The 20641-nt window shown below is 42.8% G+C and overlaps 1 protein-coding gene across 1 annotated transcript in view; it reads right to left on the bottom strand.

Moving 5' to 3' along the window:
- LOC120324841 (propionyl-CoA carboxylase alpha chain, mitochondrial-like) overlaps nt 1-18685 on the bottom strand; it is a gene marked incomplete at its 5' end in the record, with an annotated part of 71894 nt that extends 53209 nt beyond the window's left edge. Inside the window, one exon of the mRNA XM_039389382.1 lies at nt 18428-18685. Within this exon, the coding sequence (XP_039245316.1) occupies nt 18428-18685 (258 nt within the window). The remainder of the gene's footprint in view (nt 1-18427) is intronic.
- Between the last annotated feature and the right edge of the window lie 1956 nt (nt 18686-20641).

Here is a 20641-nt window from a genome sequence, read left to right as displayed (position 1 = left end):
AAACTCGTTTGGGAGAGGCTTCAATACCTCACTAGCTGGCCATGTTACAGGTCTGAGAAGCACTCCCAGGAACCAGAGGGACTGGCCAAAATGAGAAATTTTTACATCAAGTACCCCTCAAAACCCAGGCTGTTGTGAGGTGAAAGGTCACACCATGATGGGAGAGATGGCTTTGCTGGGCTCTGAGTGAACCCAGAAGCCCCAATTGTCCTGACCAGACTCACTTGGGACCTCAACCCACACCCTCTTTCCCATGCTCAGGTGCCCCATTCCAGCTTGTTGGACTATTGATGAGACCTATTGCTATCACAGATGTTGCTCTGTTCACCCTGCCCAGCTGTGTTGGGATTGTGCCCTAACAGTGAGGGCACTGCCCTGTCTATGCTATGGTCACCCTTAGCTCCTCTTCCCACATGAAGCAGCCTTGTGATTGCTCCTCTCTGACAGGCCATGGAAATTGTAGGAGAAAGGAAAGTCCGGCAAGGGATGTCTGGAAAAAGGGAGATGGGAGAGGTCTGGGAAAGGTAGCATTCTGCCACCACTAATTCTCATGTTTCTGACAGCTGCTCTCAGCTGTGTCAAAGGAGATCACAACAAATGTGCTGTTTCTCCAGCACTTCAGCAGGAGCAGCAATAGTTCCCACTCTTTGGAGCTAGATATGTTCTCTTCCCATTCAGCTCATTCTTGCTAGAAGCTACCTACTTTGGAAAGATCTGTGTGATGAAGCAGCCTCTGTTAAGGCAGAATGAAGACATGAAGGCAGCATCTTTTTTATTCCCTGGGGAAGTGTCCAAATTCTGGTCACTACTGCCTCCTGAGCTGACAGGTTACCTCCTTTCCTCCTGCCACACCTCTAGAATGGCCTTATTTCTCCTCTCTCTTTTTTTTAGTATAATTATCTTAACAAGCCCATATGGAGCCAGATACCATTCCCACAGCTGCACATTGAAAAGTGGGCACCAGTGAGACTTTCTCATCCAGACTCAGCAGTAGGGGAGAAGAGACCCTGGTCATATACCTGGAGGTACTGAGGAGGAGAAGGTGATGAAGGCAAAGCCTCACTGGTAGTGATCCGCCAGGTCAGAGTTTGATTTAGAAGGGTGTGTACAAACAGCAGGGATATCCATAGTTATACAACTAAAGGACAAATAATGTAAATACAGATAGAGATAGAGCTTGTCCTGTCATCCTTGAGGATATATAATATCAACCAAAGCCAGAGGAAAAGAGCAGCAGAACAATCTCTATTCAGCAGGGAGCACATGCAGCTGCTTAAAAGACCTTCTGAGTGTGGCTGGGTTATTCACATGAGCAGAGTTAAGTGTGTACTTAGGCTCTCTCCTAAACAGAGGCCCAAAGGCAGTCAGGATTTGACCCAGATCACACAGTGATTTAGTGAGGCTGTAGGAAATAATCTCTGGATGCACTGTCCCTTTCTCCAGCCAGTGAATCATGGTGCCTCTCTAGGCAATCTGACTGGCATAATCCTGGGGAGAAAAGTAGGAAAATAAAAAAGGATTTCCATTTTATCAAGATAAAGCTGTAGCCAGAGCTGATAACAGGTTACTTGAAAGAATGCTGGTCATGTACACTTAGTGACTGTTGCTTAATTTGTTTAAGCTGAAAAAGCCTATTTCTACAGTGGAATACAAATTAGGGTAATCATGTTGTGATGGAGTATTGCATGTATAAAATGAAAGCCTTTCTTTACAAAAGCCTCTTCATCACTTGAGTAGAAGAAAATAGAATCCTGCTTAAACAACATGTTGTTTTCTGTATTTCCATTTGAACAAAAGACCTTCAAATCTTTCTTTTTTCCCCTGTAATATTGCATGGTTTCATTTTCTAAAAGTGTTTTTACTTTTGACAACCTCACAATTAAACCCTCCAACACACATTCTAATATGTAAATGTAAAAAGGCCAAGGTAAACATAGTAATGTATAATTGTTTCACAGCCTCCGTAGACTACTCCTAGCTGGGCATTCAGGTTATATATATTTTTTTCATATTCTCCTCACTGTCACAGTTGCCCATAAGCTATCTTCTGTCTTAGTGCTCTGTAAGTGTCATAAAAGCAAAAAACACAGTGATGTTTGTAGTTGGTTAAAATAAAGTACTGGGGTTTTTTAGATATGTTTTATGAGACACAAATATCATCCTAGCCCCTTTGTATTTGCTAGCACTACTAGGTTCTCTCAAGAGTTGAAATAGGTACAGTCAGATCATCTGATCATAAATTATTCAAATACAGATTGAAAGCAATTTATTGCATATATCTATGTATCCACGATAATTATTTTTACTTCAACCTGTAAAAATCTTTATTTCTACTTTCTATGTGAACTGCAGTTACTGTTTCACACGGGATATCTTCTTAAGCATCAGTATGAAACGCTTATTGCAAGGGCTTACACTTAATGTAAATACACACTTATCCAAATGATCTTACCCAGGCCATCCTTATTCGCTTGAGCAAATCTTGTAATTAGTTCCAGTGAATTGCTCTCTGACTAAGACCTACTTGCAAAAGGACAAATTTGCTGGATTGTGCCCTTAGTTAACATGACAGGTGAGAAAATCAATTTCCTTGTATGGGAAAAGTAGAAAGTGTTAAAGTGAATACTCAGAGAATCATTATTCATTCTCTGCACACTGGAATTCAAAACCAGTATTTGAAGTTTGGGGAAGTTGTCTTAATTAGGATTATTTTAAATTATGTCAATTTAAAGACAGGCAATTTAATTACCAGGAAAACAGATCAAAGCAAATGCTTGACATGAACATTTTAAAATTACTTATCAAAGAAGATAGAATTCAATAAAATAAAGAGGAAAAGAAAGTAAATATGCAGATTGTCCAGTCATCCTTGTAAGAAACAGATACATCAGACCTCATATATGCACATGTACAGAGGATTAATTCTATCTCCAAAGAAATTTTCTAGGTTACTTCTGCAAAAGTAAAACTAGTATCACGCATTACATTGCTACATTTGCAAGCAAGGTGTCTGAATCACAGCGTTTACAGATATGATTGACTGTGATACAAGAAGGCACCTAAAAATAGCAGACTAATTGGACTTGCAAGAGCACAGAGCCACACTGAATCACAGGAGTCCCAGCAGGGAGGCAGATTGTGCCTAGTCCTGCCTACCTGAGGAAGGTAGGAACATCCCAACAGAGGCACGAGGAAGGGAGCAGTCCTCATACCTCTGTGTACGGGTGCAGGGGGAGCTGAAATGACTCAGTACTTTCTATGGGGACCTATCGCTGTTTACGTACTTGCGTTTTGTTCTCATGGGTTCATGATGTCTAGTAACCTAAGCTAAAACATATTCCTAGAGTCACTAAAATTACACAGTGCAGTAAGTATGAGAAGCGAAAGCTACTTACTAGGCACCTGTAAGACTCCAAGTCTCAAGCTACGAGCTCACTAAGGGAGTTTTACTTTAAAAACATACAAGGCCCCAACAATATCCACCCTCTGGATCATTAGATGATCCTTCAGTTCCTTTAACACCTTAAGAGAGACTGCACAGTAGAAGAGTTGCACGAGTTTTCTCAGAGGGTACTTTTACTGGTAAACTTTAGAACAAATAAGAGTACTTGGCAACACTTTAAAGGGTAACACAATCAACTTAGCACATACTAACCCATACAATTTAGCAAAATCCAGCCCACTGAGTCTCAAATTACCCAAAATATTAGGAAAGGACATTCAGAGAAGAAGCAGTAAAGAAAGAAAAATAAAAAATTATACAGCTACCCCCAAAGTCCTATGAGAGTCCAGCTTCCAGGCGGTAGCTCTCAAGCGACATGGACAGCAGATGTCACTGGTTTTATTGCTCTGGCCCCCTGTGGCCGCCCCTCCCAGGCAGGACTTCGGCCCACCGGCCACTCTGGGCTCCGGGCGGGGTGGGGAGCGGAGCTCCCTCTGTGCCGGCCAATCCTGGGCTGGGCCGGGGGCTCCAGGATGTGGTGTCGGCAGCGCTCCCAGGATGCCTTTGACTGACGGCGGCCCCGGGGTTGCACCGAAGTCTCGTGGGGGCTGCCATGAGTCCATTACTTCGGTGAGATTCAACCTGTCTCTTCCCCCACGCACACACACTTGAGTTAGTCCGATCCGATAATAAGTATAAAAATCCAGTGCCTCTCAGTATCTATCCTTTTTGTCAGAAAATTTCTTTAGTCTATTACAACTCTGATTGCTTTTGATATATTCACTAAATAGAAGGCAAAAACAAAAGGCATAATATGACTGAAAGACAATCAAAACAATTAGTCAGTCTTAAACCCTTAGGGAAATTTTGCTGGGTCTTTGTGACTCTGTGCAGAAGTGACTCTTCAGGCACAGCATATTTTTTTGCCTTTGTTTTTCCTTTTCCTAAATGAAGAGGTTGTCAGTATATGCTATGAAAGAAAATATTTTGATTATGTTATTTGGTGAATATTTGCCCTGAGCTTATCTTATCTCCTTCTGATATCATTTGCAGTGTCTTTTCAGTAGTCCAAGATAAAGAGCAGAGTTTCTCCATTTCAGTTCTCCAAAGTGATACTTGCAGTCACACAGCTCATCAGGATGCACCATCACCTCCTTAGCATAGAAGTATCACACCTCTACAGCAGTACAGCACATTTTGAGGAACAGTATTCAAATATTTTGTTATGATGATGCCCTTATGTTTATCTCTGACAAAAGAGAGAGCCTGGGTTTTTATCTCTGTGATCTAAAACAGGTCAGCTCACAGTATTGACCTAACAAAGCTCTGGGTGATTATTACCATAACACACTGTTATATTTTTATAAGATTATTCTGTCCTCTGAGCCTTCCACTGACATCCCATGGAAGTTGCCCCTGTGTATCTGACAGCTGAATTGATCCTTGGTGAATTTTTAGCACATGGAGCTGTGCATACAACTTCGGTTAATAATAACATGTTGCTATGGGAGCTCTGTGTGTGCAACTCCCTGCTTACTGTGCTGAAAATTGCTCTGGAAGGCAAATGTAAGTATGTCTGGTATTAGCCTAATTATTAAGTAGAATTAGAATCTGGTGTTCTATGAATATCAACCAGACAAGGAGCTTAGTGTGAAGAAGGATGCTTGCCAGCAGTGGCTGAGGTGCTTCTTCTGCATTCCTTTAAACAGAAATCACATCCATAGCCGGGAGACTAATTATTTTGGAACCTAAGGGAAATGCAGCCTATATAAGAGAGAGAGTGATCTGCAGTTAAGGATCAGTGAGCCAACTAATGGCTGGTTAGTCAGGAGGGTACAACTCCAGAATGTTAATAAAACGTGTCTGAAGTCCAACACCTCAGGGAAGAGGCTGAATGCTGTGGAAGATATATGTAGACAGAGGCTCTGTTGTTTTCTACTGCTGAACCATTTCTTTAAAACAGGTTTTAAAACTGTTTTGAGACTTGTTTATGAATTTCAAAATGCCAGTAGGATAATAAAGGAAAACGCACTGTGGCCAAAGCAAAAGCAGTTGCTAAAAGCAAAATATTACCATTTTGTGAAGTACATAAAAAATGTTCAGTGCTTGCTGAGCAGGTGTACAGTGCGGTACTCTTGTACAGTAGAGGTTTAACTGTTTTTGATCTTGCCATTTCTAATATAGATCATGACTTATTAACCAAAACAGCATGTAACATTTTAAAATGCAATATAAATGCTAGCTGTTTAATCCTTACAAGAAGCAGCTCAGTTCAATACCGTAACTTTATTTTTTGGACAGAGGGAATAAAGTAGAAATCAGTTAGAGGTTTTGACAAGAAAGCCTGTAGGAAATACCAGGTGGCTACTTGTTGTGTATTACATGAAATAGTTATATTATTTTCTTGGTATAGTGCATGCAGCTGTAATAAGTGCTGCAGAATAATATATTGATAAATGCAAGAGAACACCTCCCTCCTTAAAATGTCCCCTCTCAGAGGACCAACTGCTGTGCTCCTTTGAGCCCCTCACGCAGACTTTTATGAGGCTGAGGACCTCAGGATAGATCCCACACACCTTGGAGACCTGAGCGATAGGGAAACTGCAGGTATAGCTCAGAGGCAGGTGACAGCACGGCTTCTTAATGTGCATTTGCAAGAAGACACGGATCCGTGTCATGGTGGCCCAGCCACAACAGCCTCCACAACTCCATCCCTTCATGCTGCAGTAGGAGGCTCTGGCTCAAATCCCTCTGTACATTTCCCCCTGAGAGATTTCTGTCCAGCATAGAGCTATTTTATAGTTGTGGGAAGAGGCAGGTATGTGTTTTGCAACTCTTTTACATCTCAAACCACAGTACCAGTTGCTTTGCTTAAATGAATTTGCTATTGGCAGAATGATATCAGTTTCCTGAACAACAGGGACAGGCATTTTCTGTCTGACAAAGGTGCTAGTGAGACTGTGATATTGTCCCCAAGGCATCCTGTAGTGTCACTTTTATTGAAGCAGATCTCAAAGGAAATGAAACTTTTTACACTAGACTTGGGAGATTACTAAAGCCATACTTAATGTTCTGGTGTCAACAGCAGCCTTCTGCAAATAATGCCACCACACAAGTAGTCACTCTGTTGTAGTCTTATCTCTTCTTCCACAGGAATTTATAATGAACAGTCTAAACTGTTTGGTTACTCCACCTCCTCCTCTACTTGTGCTGCTAGTTTTTGTGGTCATTGTAGTTTCACTGTCAAAAAATTATTTGAAAGGGAACAAAAAGTTTTTATACCAATTACACTGAAACAAGAACTCAACTATTATCAAGAGAGTTATTCCAATTTACAACACTCTAATTAAATTTGCTCTTGAATTGCCTAAAGCATCCACAGGAAAGATGTGTCAGCAGATATTTTTGTAGTTTTCAGCTTCTGAAAACTGAGATATTTTAGTATATTAGTCTTTTTACTGTCAACATATAATATTTAGATGAAATATATTTTAGAAGTTAGGGACACTTCAGAATAAATGAGTATATATATATATAACAAGGGGGTAGAACTCACAAGTAGTCCAGAGCCACTGAAGGAATTCTGCTCTATTGAGTAACACTAAGCATCCAGTTTGGAAGACTGAACAGTAATAACTTCTTATCTAGGAAGGAAGGGAAGTAGTCAGACCATGGTCTTCACATTCATATGGTGCACCACTGAATTGGATGATAAATTTGCACCTACAAGGAACAGGACATTACCAATCTCTAATGAGGACTCCTTGCTAATAACTGTGCCACTGAATGGTATCTTTGTTACCTTTTGGATATGCATTATTTGGATTGTTGGCATTTTTTAATAGCAGCCATTTTATCACACTCTTATAGGTATTTGAATTAAAAATGTCCAGAATATCCCACACAACCAGTAATAGACACAGATACTAAATATTATATAGCAGACTTAAGCAAAAGTTGATCCTTATTTCCACATTCTTCTGCCTTCAATAAGCTCTGGCATCTTTTTCGTATTTGTAATTCCCCATTGGTAGAGATGGACATAAATTCAAAACTGCTTTGGCATACTTCCCAAAAAATGAGTTCATACCATAAGAAATGGATTCTTAACAGAAAATGCATGTTTGTAATTGGGTTTGGCCTGTTTTCATTTCCACATCATTTATAATTTTGTAACAATGAAGTCTGCAGGAAAAACTCATTGAGTGTTTACAGTGAGACCTTTCCAAAATGTAGTCAGTGTATTTGGTATTTGAAAACACATCCACAGTTCGTGAAGCCCCAGAGTGAAAAGAAATCTGGACTGAGTTTTCAAAACTAGAAAGTGGGGATCTGCACACAGAATGGGATGTTGGGTTGCACAGCTGCAGTGGACTGTCCCTTGATTGGGAACCGGAGCAACCAGGCAAAAACTGGAGTTTGCCTGCTGCTGTGCTGGTGAGGAGATATTTGCCTACATTATTTCAGCTATGCCATGGTGTATTTGTTACTTTGCAATGATGTAAGAGATCCTGCTTTCCTAACCATGGGGGATCTGGCTGTCTTCTGGGCTGTGCTAGCAAGTGCTTGAGTGGAGAAGACGACAGCATGGCACATTTCTCTTCAAGTAGTGAACAGAAAAAGTGTCTTTACCAAAATGCTTCAAACTTCTGAGCAGACTGATGCTTCCTGCTTGACTTGTGACTTCTGTGTCAGGTCCCTAAGGGCACCTTCAAGCCCTACTGTCCCCAGCAGGCTTCCCAGTGACCTCCATGCACAACCAGCTCCACCCAGGGCACTGGACTGTTTTGGCTTAGCCATGCCCCACCTCAGCCAAATCTCTGCAGTCTGGCCAGGGCTGGGCCCAGCACTTCAGAGAGTTTGTCGCCTGGGCTCACTGCTTCACAAAAATGTCGAGGGCTCTTGGCACTCCTGGGATGGCACCCATCAGGGGCATGCATGGCCGGCCCTGGGGTCCATGCAGCACCCCACTCCACAGCCCTCTCAGGGGCAGCCCCGCTCTTGCTGCACCCCACAGAACATCTGGTTTTAGCAGCAATCCTGAATGAGGAGTGGGGGTCTTACCCAAACATAACAAACCCAAAACAACAATGATTTTCCATGCAGACTGTACCTTCTGGTCAGGAGTTGGGGGGGGGGGAAAGTAAAATTTGCCCTTTTCGCTATTGTGATTGTGTTCACAGGCATGACTATTCAGACAGTTTCTGTGTGTCCAAATAGTTTTCTACCATATGGATCTGGAGTTTCTTTTGATGTCTGTTTTCTTTTGCACCTTTTTTCACCCTGTTCTTGAAACTTCATCTACTGGTGTGATATACACATTTCATTATCTCTGAAACCATGGTGCTCATAACCGGGGAACCAAGCCCTCACAAGGGGCAAAGATTGCATTCCTTATAGCTGCTGTTCCTAAATCCTAAATTTTACATGGATTCTGATGGCTTGAGGACTTCTATCTGAGAAACCGACAGATTGACATATTTTAAAGAATATTGAGTTTACACTCTTCTCTAAACCTGGATGTTTTATTTCCTCAGCTGTTCTTATTTGCTTTACTTAAGGAATAGCATTGTGTCTTCAGTTTTTATTAAACATTGTTTGTAGTCCACAGTTCTAGCCTGCAGTGGACAGGAATATACATTTTCAAAGACCAGATGTAATTAATAAGTTATTACAGCTGATGTAGCAGAGCTATAGCTCATGTTAATTGCCATCTTTTGTTCCATACAACCTCCTGGCCTATTCCTCTCAAAGATCTGCTTTCTTACAGTCTTCTCAAAGGCAGTTTTATGGGATTTTTGATCAAGACAATGCAGCAATCTTTGAGCCTCAATACTGTGCAAAATACTTTACAAAAATTGTAAACAGCTCTTTATCCTATCCTATAGACTAGAGGGCTGGGAGCTAAAATGATAACATTTGATAGAATACTTCTTTCTTGAAAAGTATCTGTGAGTAATCCAAGGGAGTTGTTTGAGATTTTGCTGAGCCACTGTACAATCTACAACTTACACCTACTCAGATGTTAATGCATTAGGTTCTTACCTGAGTATAGGTTCTGTATTTAACACTATGTTAAGTTAAAGACAGCAAGTTTGCTGAGTCCAGGACACTCTCGGTATGTAGGCTAAATCCACTCTCTTGGCTGTGCTTTCTCAGATATATGTTTGCCTCTGCTTGTCAGGTATGACGTATAATAAGGCAGAACTGGAATTATTTATTGTACCATTGCACTGGGGGTAAAAATGGGACAAGTATGTGATTTCAGTAAAGAATTGTTCTTCATCTGGTTCCCTATGCAAGGTGGTCAAGGTGGCTGTAGGCTGTCTTCTGCAGGGGATGAATGAACAACCTCACTGATCTAGGGTGATCATTTCAGCCTACAGCTTGGCTATTGTCCCTATCCAGTTGAAGAAGCTACCATAAGCTGATTCCTGTTTCCCTGCAGAGGGAACTGTGGCCTGGAATAGCACACAAACTGCAACATCATCTTACAATGGGTGCTGTCCTGTACAACAGGACGTCAATGTCACACCAGGCCTTGCAGCCTCTTGTCTAAAACAGGCTCCTGCTTTATTATGTCTCCAAACATACTCCAAATATACATAGAGTCATAGATTATCCTGAGTTGGAAGGGACCTACAAAGATCTTCAAAGTCCAGCTTCTGGCCCTTCACAGGACCATCCTCAAGAGCTCACACCATGTGCCTGAGAGTGCTGTCCAGACACTTCTTGAGCTCTGTCAGGCTTGGTGCATGGCCACTTCCCTGGCAAACCTGTTCCAGCACCAAACTACCACATGTGTGATGGTTAGAAAAGCACTTCAGCATAGGATTTGGATGTGATTAATGTACCTTAATCTAAAATGTTGTGTAAGAAAGCCCTAACTGCAAAATATATAGTATGCTTCTCCTGGTATCACCAGTGTGTTAGGTGACCCTTAAATGCAAGAGCATGTAGTGCCACAAAAAACATTGTCAAAGTGATGGGACACCAGGTTATAGGCTGTCCTTTGCCTCGGAAGATCCAGTGTCAGCTCCTTAACCACAGGCTTGCAGGCACTGGGGAATTACTGAGTTCTGCTCTGGCTTCCCAGGATTATTTATGTATTTGGCTAGGTGTCTTCCCTCTTCTGGCTGACTGCCCTACCACCTAGGTTTTTGTTTGATGTTTCTTCTTGCCTGCCTTCCTTCTGGCTTTATAACTCTTGCATTCCTGTCTCTGCTGCAATCCAGGAGTAAATGATATGGCCCCCACTCAGCTGCTCTTCACTTACAAGGCTCCCCAGGAAAGTTGTGCTGTACCCCTCGACCCTTCAACAGCTCTAAGTCCACTTCACTTAAAATTTATCCCTTATCAATCAGACTGTCTCTGGAAACAAATTCAGACTCCCAATTCAGAGCAAAAAGGACTGGTGAAGCCCTAACGAGGGATGAGGGCTAAAGCACGGCATTTCTGATGCAGCTGTGAGGAGCTCCCGAACCGATATTGGGCATCTGGTAGATTGCCTTTTGAATTTAAATGTTTAATTTAACTGCAATTTTTAACACCTAGGGACCGGGAACCTAATCTGCTTGTGAAACCTACTCAGGAAGTAATAAAGTGCCTTTCTGGATCACACCAGTGTTGACAGAACCACGCTACATTCAGAAACGCAGCAGTCAGCTCACCCTGCTCCCACTGCCAATGCTGTGGTCCAAAACCCATTGCCAGCTGGGGTGTGGTGACCATAAAACACTTGGCACCAAGTGCTACATGATCCTTGAGGACACCGGTTCTTGGAAGGAGAGGCACTCCTGCCTACTTGGAAGATGCCCAAGGGGTGGATTTTCTTTCCTCACCTCTTTTTTTGTTGTTCATCTCACTACATCTTGTAGTAGACTTTATAGATGCAGTGTAAGGGTTTCAACATTTTTAAGGTACCATGAGGATGCTGATAAAATTTGTAAGGGAGAATAGTTGATCTCTCTAATAGTAATACAGTCCAAGCAGAATTGTGTTTCATTTATTATTTTGTAAATTATTTGATTAAATTAACTTTTCTTTGAAACCTGCTTTATATAAAGATGTGTCTTTTTCCTACAGAGACTGCACTGCTTTTGCTTCACGTAAGCAATTTCACCTTTTCTTTATCCTTTTCTAATTGTTCAAAAGAAGAAAAAGTGATTAAAAAATAAAACATGCAGTCAAATAGGAAATGTAATTTCACTCTGGTATAAACAGAGTTGAGGAAGAGATATATGCCTCTTTCTCAGTCCTTACAGGTAATGTGAATATCTGGGGAAATACATACAAATACTGCCACATTCCCCAGTCTGCAGTTACTTTTCTAATAGATACGGAAAAAGTGTTAGATGGTTCTTGGAAGATCTGAATTATGATAATAGAAATAATGAAAAAGTACAGTTAAATAATATCCTAGCACTGCAGCTGTGGAGTCAGTAAACATAAAGAATATTGAAAAGCTCTACTGGCTTCTTTTTGTATAAGACAGGGTATTTTGGCAAAAGGCACTATAGAAGACAAAAAGGATTTCTTACACTCAGAGTTGGCTAGAGCAAGTTTCCTAGGCTGATGTGCCTACAGATGATCTGAGACATGTTTGTTCAGTAACGTCAACTTCTGTAGTGTGTTTGGAGAAAAGTAAATAGCTTTTACCTTAGCTGTAAATCAGCAGTTCAGGCTCTTTCTTTAGAGAGAGACAGATTTTTACCACCGCATCCCAGTACCTATCTCTCATATTGCTATGCATGATAACTGCCAGGTGATGTCTGTCATGGAAAGCTTGTCTGGTTCTGGCTCCTGCTGCTTTTGCTGTTCTCCCTCAGAGCTTTCTCAGGCAGATTGGGAGTCAGGATTTAGTCCTTTTTAAGAGTGAGAAAACATGGAGCAGTTTTAATTTCCAGATTCACTCCAAAACAAAGTTTAGTGTAGTTTAGTTTTAGGTTTTACCCACAGCCATACTGAGCATTTATCAGTCCTGGATATCACTTTCTTAGAAAATAAAGATTAGAGAGAAAATGAAGCTTAATCACTCTTTAAAACAGGCTACCTTGCAGCCCAGCTCCTCAGTTGCAGTGCAATAGGGAGAATTAATTAATTCCTTACAGCTGGCCCATGTTTGCTGTCCTGAAGTCCCTAAACTAAGAAAACAGAGTAGCCATCCTTCTAAATTGAAAGAGATGGCAAAGTGCCTCCCATCTTGCTCTGGTCTGTATAACTGGTGTGTAGTTTCAGATTAACAGAACTAATCTGTAGAGACAAAGTTAATTGGAAATATATACCTAGCAGCCATTGTTATAGGGTAACTTCATTGTTAGTTTGTTGGTTTTTGTTTGGGTTTTTCTTTCCCTTGAAGCATAATTCATCTAGTTTGCTAGATCGCTAGACTGCCCCATCTAGTATATGGGGCGGTCTGTTTGTTTTCCTGAAATTAGTTATGCCACTGTGACAAGTAATAAACTTTTTGTCTAAACTCAGAGATTAACTGATTTTGCCTGAAAAATGGTAAGCTGAGAGCATATCTGAAAAATACAAGTGTTATAATGACAGTGCACTGTTAATTCAGTGTTACACATGTCTTGCTTACCAAGATCAGGGGAGTTTCATGTTAATTTCTGATAACATGGTAAAGTCAATTTTCTCTAGTTTATGTTTGAGTAAAGAATTTAACAGGACATGAACTTTTAGGAAGCTTAGAAACCAGATTGAAATGCTGAAGCAAGTTTGTATCTGTCCTTGATACTTTATCTTTTGAGATGGATATAGATCATGCAAATCTCACTATAATAGTACTTGAGGTTGGCTGACTTTTGAATGCTTAATCTTTTGACCTTTATGATGTATTAATGTTTTCAACATATTTATCTAAACTTTTAAGGAGAAGGCATCTCAAATTATGTGTGGAGGGGGAAAAAAAGAAAGGAAAGAAATCTGGAACCAATAAACTTGTGGAGCTTGTAAATTCCTTCTTTCCATGTTATTCATCCTGAAGAGGGTACAGGCTCTGCTTCTTAGAAACAAAAATGCAGACAGAGGAATGGGACACTTAATGAGCATAATATATCTGGAGGCTTCAGACTGAGGACAACCTGTGCTAAATATCTGCCTTAAATTCTTTCTCAAAATGAAAGGTTCCTACTACAAAACAGTCAAAATTAGTGGAAAATTAATCAAAACCTGACTGGAGGACACTGGCCTTCAATGAAGGTTATGTCCATGTTAACTTTGCTGTGACTGTCATAGTTCGGGAGGTTTAATCTGTGTGGAAAACATTTTTTTTCTTTTTCTTTTTTTTTAACCATTGCCACTTCAAAGTGGATGAAAGAACACTGTAAAAAAGAGACTTAGGAAAATCATCTAGGAGCAAAAGCCACAGAGAGGAAATTTGAAGCCACAGGATACTTTTTTAGGAAAACTGAGCACATGAAAACAGGAAAGGAGATGATTAAATTGAAAATATTTGGCAACCTTAAGTATAATAGACACCGGTAATCTTTTGCTGATGTGTTTATTGTATGAACTGCACATGAACAAGCTGACTATATGCAATACATGTCACATTTCAGGTGTGAGCCAGATTATGTGTGCATCACTTTATGATTCCCAGCAATGTGTGTTTTCTCACCAATGCTCCCAAAATCCCCGTGGAATATGGAGACTATAGAATTGAGACTACAAACCTTAAGATTCAAATACTTCATCAATAAGGCAAGGTGAGCTGCTCTACCATTCATGCATCCCTTTCTATGGGAAGTGTCATAGAGCCATGAAACCTGGACTTCATATTGGGGTCATATTGGGGTCTCTTGTTCAACCTCAAAGAAGTACAGTGAGAAGACATCACTGCAATAAATCAGGGGGATTGTATTATTTGTCAGTTCTATCAAAGGTTGATAATCGTTCTCTGTGAGTTGGGTATCTGAATTACCTTGTCTATAGTGTTTACCCCTTAAAGCACAGAAAGGAAGGCAACCTGTGTGCCTGACTCTGCTGCTTTTGCTCTTTGCTCATACCCCTGAGCTACAGCTGATTCTGTAGCATGGTAGCATTTCATTGTTTTTAAAATAAATATCTATAAATTAAAATGGATTTTGTTTATCTTAGAGGCAGTTTAAGATAACAGAAAGGAAATACTGGAAATTCTTAGAAATGTTGGAAGACAAAAATGCTTGAACATATTCCCAAAGATTTTATACCTTTGAGATTAACTGTATCTTTGAAAGGGGAAGATTTAACCCAACTCCGTGGGTCCAGTGGCTTCACAGGGATAATCCGCTGCTGTCAGAGGAGAAGGGTTATGTTATTTCATTATAGGAGATCTCCATCTTTTTAACCCATGTTCCTGAGAGATGACTGAGTGTCTCTCCAGTATAAGGGTTTGGGGATTTCCAGGGGGAAACCCCATACAGCAAAACTGGCTCATGGCACTACATGCTTGGGAACCCTAACTCTACTTCCAAAGCCTCACAATTTTTCCATCAACAGTCACAGCACAGTGATTTATGTGGGATCAGTACAGTGAGGAGCTGACAGAGGTGTACTGCTCATTGTATCCTGCTACTTAGGTGACTCCCAGACCAGGTTACCCAAGAGGACTCTGGGGAGTGGACAGGGAAGATACTGAGCTCTGGCTACCAGCAGGACACAGCCGGACGCTGCCCCCATCTCCTTGCTGAGAAAAAGTTAAATGTTTTTCCAATTATAGTTTCAGGTAAAAGCTAATCAGGGACAAAAACATCTAATCCCAGTGTCACTGGAATCACAGATGCTTGGGTCCCTTTTAAACCCCGTGAGTAAGTGATGTCATTCCTGATGGAAACAGGCAAGTTCCCCTTGCATCAAGATTTCTTTAGAGTCCCCTACAATCTGAGTTGTAAGCCTGAGCCTCTGTATCTCTACAGAAAAGAAAATAAAAGCAGATCACAGGGATGCTGAACTGCAAAGAGAACATGAAGCTGTTTTGTCTGGAAGGGCCAAGACTCTACCTGGCACTGGGACAGGGGTGTGCTTCAGATCTCACCAGCCTATGCTTGGCATAGCACTGAAGGGCCCCAAGCAGAGAGGGTTGGGACTTAGTTATCCACATGTTGCTTCTCATCAGGGCAGCACTTTGTTTCAGCCACAGGGAAAGCAAGAGCACTTTTGGATCATACAGGCCAATTTACTAATGAGAAAATTCTGACCCTAATGAGAAATGAGTAGTCACATTAATGCAGGAGGATATGTTGAATGTCATCATGTATCATCAAATCCATTGTCATAACCTTTAAATTCCAGTTATCTCTTCCTGTCCGAACAAATCAGCCTAAATTCTCAGACCAACTCACTGATTGCAGACCACAGTGCTGTCTGTGGATGTTTGCTTTTCTCTGAAACCAGCTTGCACATCCCCCTGTAACTCCTCGAAAACCACCTCTGTTCTAACCATCGGTTGTAAGGTGAAGTATGAGCACAAACTGCTTTCAATTTCCATCGCCAGTTTTCTACATTAGACTTTAATTCTCAAATTGTATGTTCACAGTTGCAGTCAATAATGACTACAGAATTTCTATTGCATTAACTGTAGCAAACTGAAATCTAATACCTCTGAAAATACAGAAAATAACCCAAGTGTTATACAAATAAAAAAAATATTTCTGAATGGAGCCCAGCAACTCTCCTCTAATTACTTTAAATTTCAGTGTACAGAAAGTATGTTGAGTGACAAGTCAATTTATTTGCATGCTGGAAAAGTTCATGTTCTAGGCACGTGTTTATATGACAACAGCTTCAAGCATATGCTTTTTATTTTTCCCAAACAGACAGATGATTTTTTTTTTCTAGAGGCTCATAATAGGTTTTCTGCTCATATGCTACAGTTAGCACACATTTTCCTTACTTATAGTTTTGTGGGTGTGAATCTACTGTTCTTGGAAGATGTTGGATTGACAGTCCTGCAAGATACTCCAACTTGCCCCGCTATGTTCCTTAATCCTGACCTGATGAAAACATCTCCTGGGGAGAGAAAGATCTTTGCTCTTCAGCCCCTGCTGGCACCTGGCTTCTTCACTAAAGGCTGCCCACAAACCTAGCCAGTAAGACCACTTCTTGGGGTACGCAGGATGGTTTGTGCATCTGCTTGGAGAAACTGGTTGAAGATTTTTTTGTTTACTAATCTGTTAATTCTATAGACACAAAAGCCTAAAATTCAGTTTTCTTGAGCATACTAGAAATTAGGATATGTCTCAAAGAATAATTTTGCATAGAGCTGAATTAGCCTTATAAAATTCAGTACTTTATATGGATTTCTAAAAGAGTACCAATGTCCTTGTTTTATATATTTTCATTTCACTAAGATATATTCTAAAAAGAAAAAAAAATGTTGATTGCCTACTTCTCTGCTAAGCTCCAGGTCCCTTTCACAATGATCACAATCAAACATTCAATTATGCTAGATTTAAAACCATTTTTTTAATAGAAGGAAAACTGCCTTACAGATGTGTTAAACCAAACCACAGCTTGGGGCTAGAATTTGATGGGATGAGTCTTCGTAAAATTCAACCTTAAGAAGATGCAGGAATACCTTTTGGAAATAAGTAGAAATTGAGTATTCTGTTCTTTACTTGGTTTTTAAAACTCAGTCCCTGAGACAGAGTGTGGTCCTTGCCTTGGCAGCAGTTCAAATCAGCTGAAATAAACCTGGAGGTTTCATTTTGTCTGGCTTGCCCAAGAGACAACTCTGATCCATATGGAGACTGAATATAAAGCATGTAGGCATGCAGTGACAAAAGGTGCCTACGGGAAGCAAAGGGCAAGAAATCAGGATGGGTCAGCTGAGTAAACATCAAAGACTCTCAGATAACCAACAGAAAAGTAAATATTCTCAAGCAAATGGGATATGCCCATAACACCATTGAGATTTTATAGAAAACATTCTTTGAAAAGAGTTCTGCTGGGGTGTCTCTATTTGTCTTTCCCTTTCTGGAATATTGAATTAAAATGGCCTGTTTGCTCTATAAGTTCATCAGTTCTTGCTACTCAGTCCCCAGTGCAGCCTCTTGACACCTCAATTATCTCTTCAGCAACTCCTGATAGTACCACAGAAGTTGGCATTGCCCATCTGGATATTTCTAATACACCCCACCACGAGACTTGTTTAGCAAAATACATGCAGGTACAGAGGATAAAAGGTATTTATCCATGAAAGGACTGTGCGAGGTCTAGGAATTATTTAAAATCCACTTAAACCCCATGAAGGCAAGAAGTAATGCATTTAAGGATTATTATCTGAGAGTATTAAAGGAACATATTTTAAAGACAAAAATCCCTACATGATTTCTATTGCTTCATTTCCTGCAGAAATTAAGATGAAAGATTAATGTACCTGTTCATTTCAAGGGCTCAAGCCCCTAACTTTGCCATTCTTTGGTAACAGCAAAACTGGTGTGAGCCATATATGACGTAATCACTGCTTATTATAATTGGTTGGGAGTTTTTTTGTATGTCAGTGTTGCTCTGGCTTAGGTGGTGATATCTCTAGTGTGCTGCACATGGGAGTTGATCGTTTTGGTTGCATGAGGAACCACCCCAACAGCTAATTTAGTCACTTAATATCTGGCATGAGTGGTGGGATGAATGAATGCTGCTGGAGGCTAAATCTCCTTTCACAGCTGTAGCAGAAGGGAGATTGCCAAAAGCTCATGCCGTAGCCTGTGATTTCAGGCTGAGGTATAGCAACTTTCTGGAAGCACAGTGGGACAATAAAAGATGTGCTAAATATACAAGTCCGTGGAAGGCAAATAAAACATATGAGTTTTCTTTTGGCTGCTGGTGGTGGTTGGTTGGTTTTGCTTGGGAAACAAGAATCTGACCCTGAAGCCGTTTTTTGCACCTCCACCTGTCCCTGCTGCTTGTTATTCCTGTTGCCACTGTATAGACAAAGAAAACATAGGATTTTTCCCATGTAACTGTTCCAATACCAGATTATCGTTATAGTTACATTACCTTTTGTGCAGTGGAGCATCTTTTTTCAATCTTATTTGTGTCTCCAGCAGATGTGGGTGTTGAGGGCAGGCAGGGCCAGCAAGCCAGCGGACTGGGCTGCCATAGCCTCTCCTGAGCTGGCAGCAGAGGAGCCCTCAAGCTGTGGGTTGGTCCCGCGTGGGTGCCATTAGAAAACCTTGAAAATGTAAGCCGTGGAAACCAAAGATAAAGGGCATTAATGTGAAAGAGCTCGTGAATGTTGTCTATCCCACAAAAAAAAAAAATATATATAGTTTAACAAAGATGTCTTCTTCCCTTCTCCCGCTGTTTCACAGACGTCGAGGTGTCGAGGTATCGAGGTTTAGTTTCCGTGGTCCCGGTCTCCAGCCACTGGCACGGCCTTTCAAAATTGGCGGTGCCTGGGAGTGAGGCTGAGCCTTGACAACTCCCACTGCTGCCCCATCCGCGCCGCTTCTTGGGGTACTGTTTGGAAACACCGCCCCACACACAGTTCCCCGAGGCGGGGCACACCGCTTCGACGCCGCAGAGCACCCTCCCCGAACCTCCCTGAGGTTTCTTGGCCGCTGCTTCTTCCGAAGGCGCGTACAGGATCCCGCCCGGCGGTGCGGCGACACACAGGCGCCCCAAGGAGCTCCCAGCACCGGGGGCACTGCGGAGCGGGCTCTGGGGGATACTAGGGACCGGGAGGGAGCCGCAACCCTGTTCCTCCATGTCCCTCCGGCTGCAAGAGCTGGACGGGGGTGGCGAGCGGCCGGGATTAACTGTGGGAGGTTACTCCGAGGCTCCGGAGCCCGGCAGGCAAATTTCACAAAGTGATGGCACAGCGTGTGCCTGTGTCCCCCGTGTGCCTCCCGAGAACTGGCGCTGGGGCATTCCACGGGGACTTCGCCCCTCGTTGCTGGAGTATCCCCGGCGGCGGGGACAGCCTTCCCAAAAGCCCGAGAACACCTTATGTCCCTGGCGCGGCGGACTCGTTTAAAGATCACCACGGGTGGGCGTTTGCTGAAACGCTAAGTTGACGGGCACGGGGAAAAGCGACTCGAAACTCTCTCGGTGCACCGAAGCGGACTCAGGAACCCATCACTCTGTGACCCCGCTGGTGGGAGTCCAGCATTTCGCCCGGCAGCGAAATTCAGGGCAGCAGGTTGCAGTGCCCGGGTAGGGAGAAGGCATCCCGCTGTCCTTGCCACGGGAGAAGCGGAGGACAGGACAGGCAGCCGTGCCGGGGGAGGTTCCGAGCCCCTCGCCGTGGAGCCTGGGCGCTCTGCGGAGACTGTTCCCGCGTCTGCGGGTCTGTGTGTCGCCGGGGTCAGTGATCGAAGCCTGGAAGTGCCAGGTGCACTGGCCGAAGGGAGCCGCTTTCAGTGTTTCCCCGGGTAAGACAAACCGGAAAAAAAAAAAATCTCCTCGTCGCGTTGCAAAATTGCGTTCATCGGGTTTTGCGGCAAGAATCGTCTCTGCTTTTTACCAGTCATTCCCCCTAATGCCGCGAAAACAGAGAACCCTCAGGCGAGCGGGAGCAGCCCGAAGGACTTGCCAGTCAAATCCCTCTCAGCCGCGAGAGCACCGCCTGAACGCGAATTCCCCTGGCCTCGGTGAACCGTCGATGCTTTTAATTAAACGCAGCTAACCCTTTTTGTTAAAACCCAGCCGAGAAGGGTTAGGTTTTTACTTCTCGGGAGGCAGACGGTGTGTGTTTGCCGCTGAGCATCAGACTCTCCGACCGGAGCAGGCAGTCTCTAAGTGCACCCCTGCCAGATCTGTAGGCACGAAGAATCTTGACAGGGAGAGACGTGGGGGTATCGCACCAGTTTGTTATCAATCCATTAAAGGAAAGACACGGGGGACAGGATCTGGACCCCTCTCCGGGACCGACAGCCCACCTGCTGCAGACACCCCAACTTTATCGAGGCACCCGCGCGGCTGCTGTGCAGAAAGCGAGGAGGGGATGCAGAGGCCGACCCTTGACGAGAGAGCAGGGAAGGGGCTCACGAGGGGCAGGGGTGTGTGAGGCCGCTGCCCCGGGCAACTACGGCGCACGTGCCGTCGAGGATCGCAGCGACGTTCCCCTCTGGGCTGGGGAGCGCGGGCGAAGGGACGCTCCGCAGCTTCCCGCGGGGCTCTGCGGGACACCCCGCTGGGGAATTCACGTTAGCAAAACGCCTTCGTGCGGGTCCGATAGCCTCCACGGGCGGAACGGGTCCTCCGTGGATG

This window comes from Pipra filicauda, unplaced genomic scaffold, assembly GCF_003945595.2.
Source record: "Pipra filicauda isolate LSUMZ 115617 unplaced genomic scaffold, ASM394559v2 scaffold125_size2111803_pilon, whole genome shotgun sequence".
In the NCBI taxonomy this organism is placed as follows: Eukaryota; Metazoa; Chordata; class Aves; order Passeriformes; family Pipridae; genus Pipra; species Pipra filicauda.
This window is presented reverse-complemented; position numbering and strand designations above follow the sequence as displayed.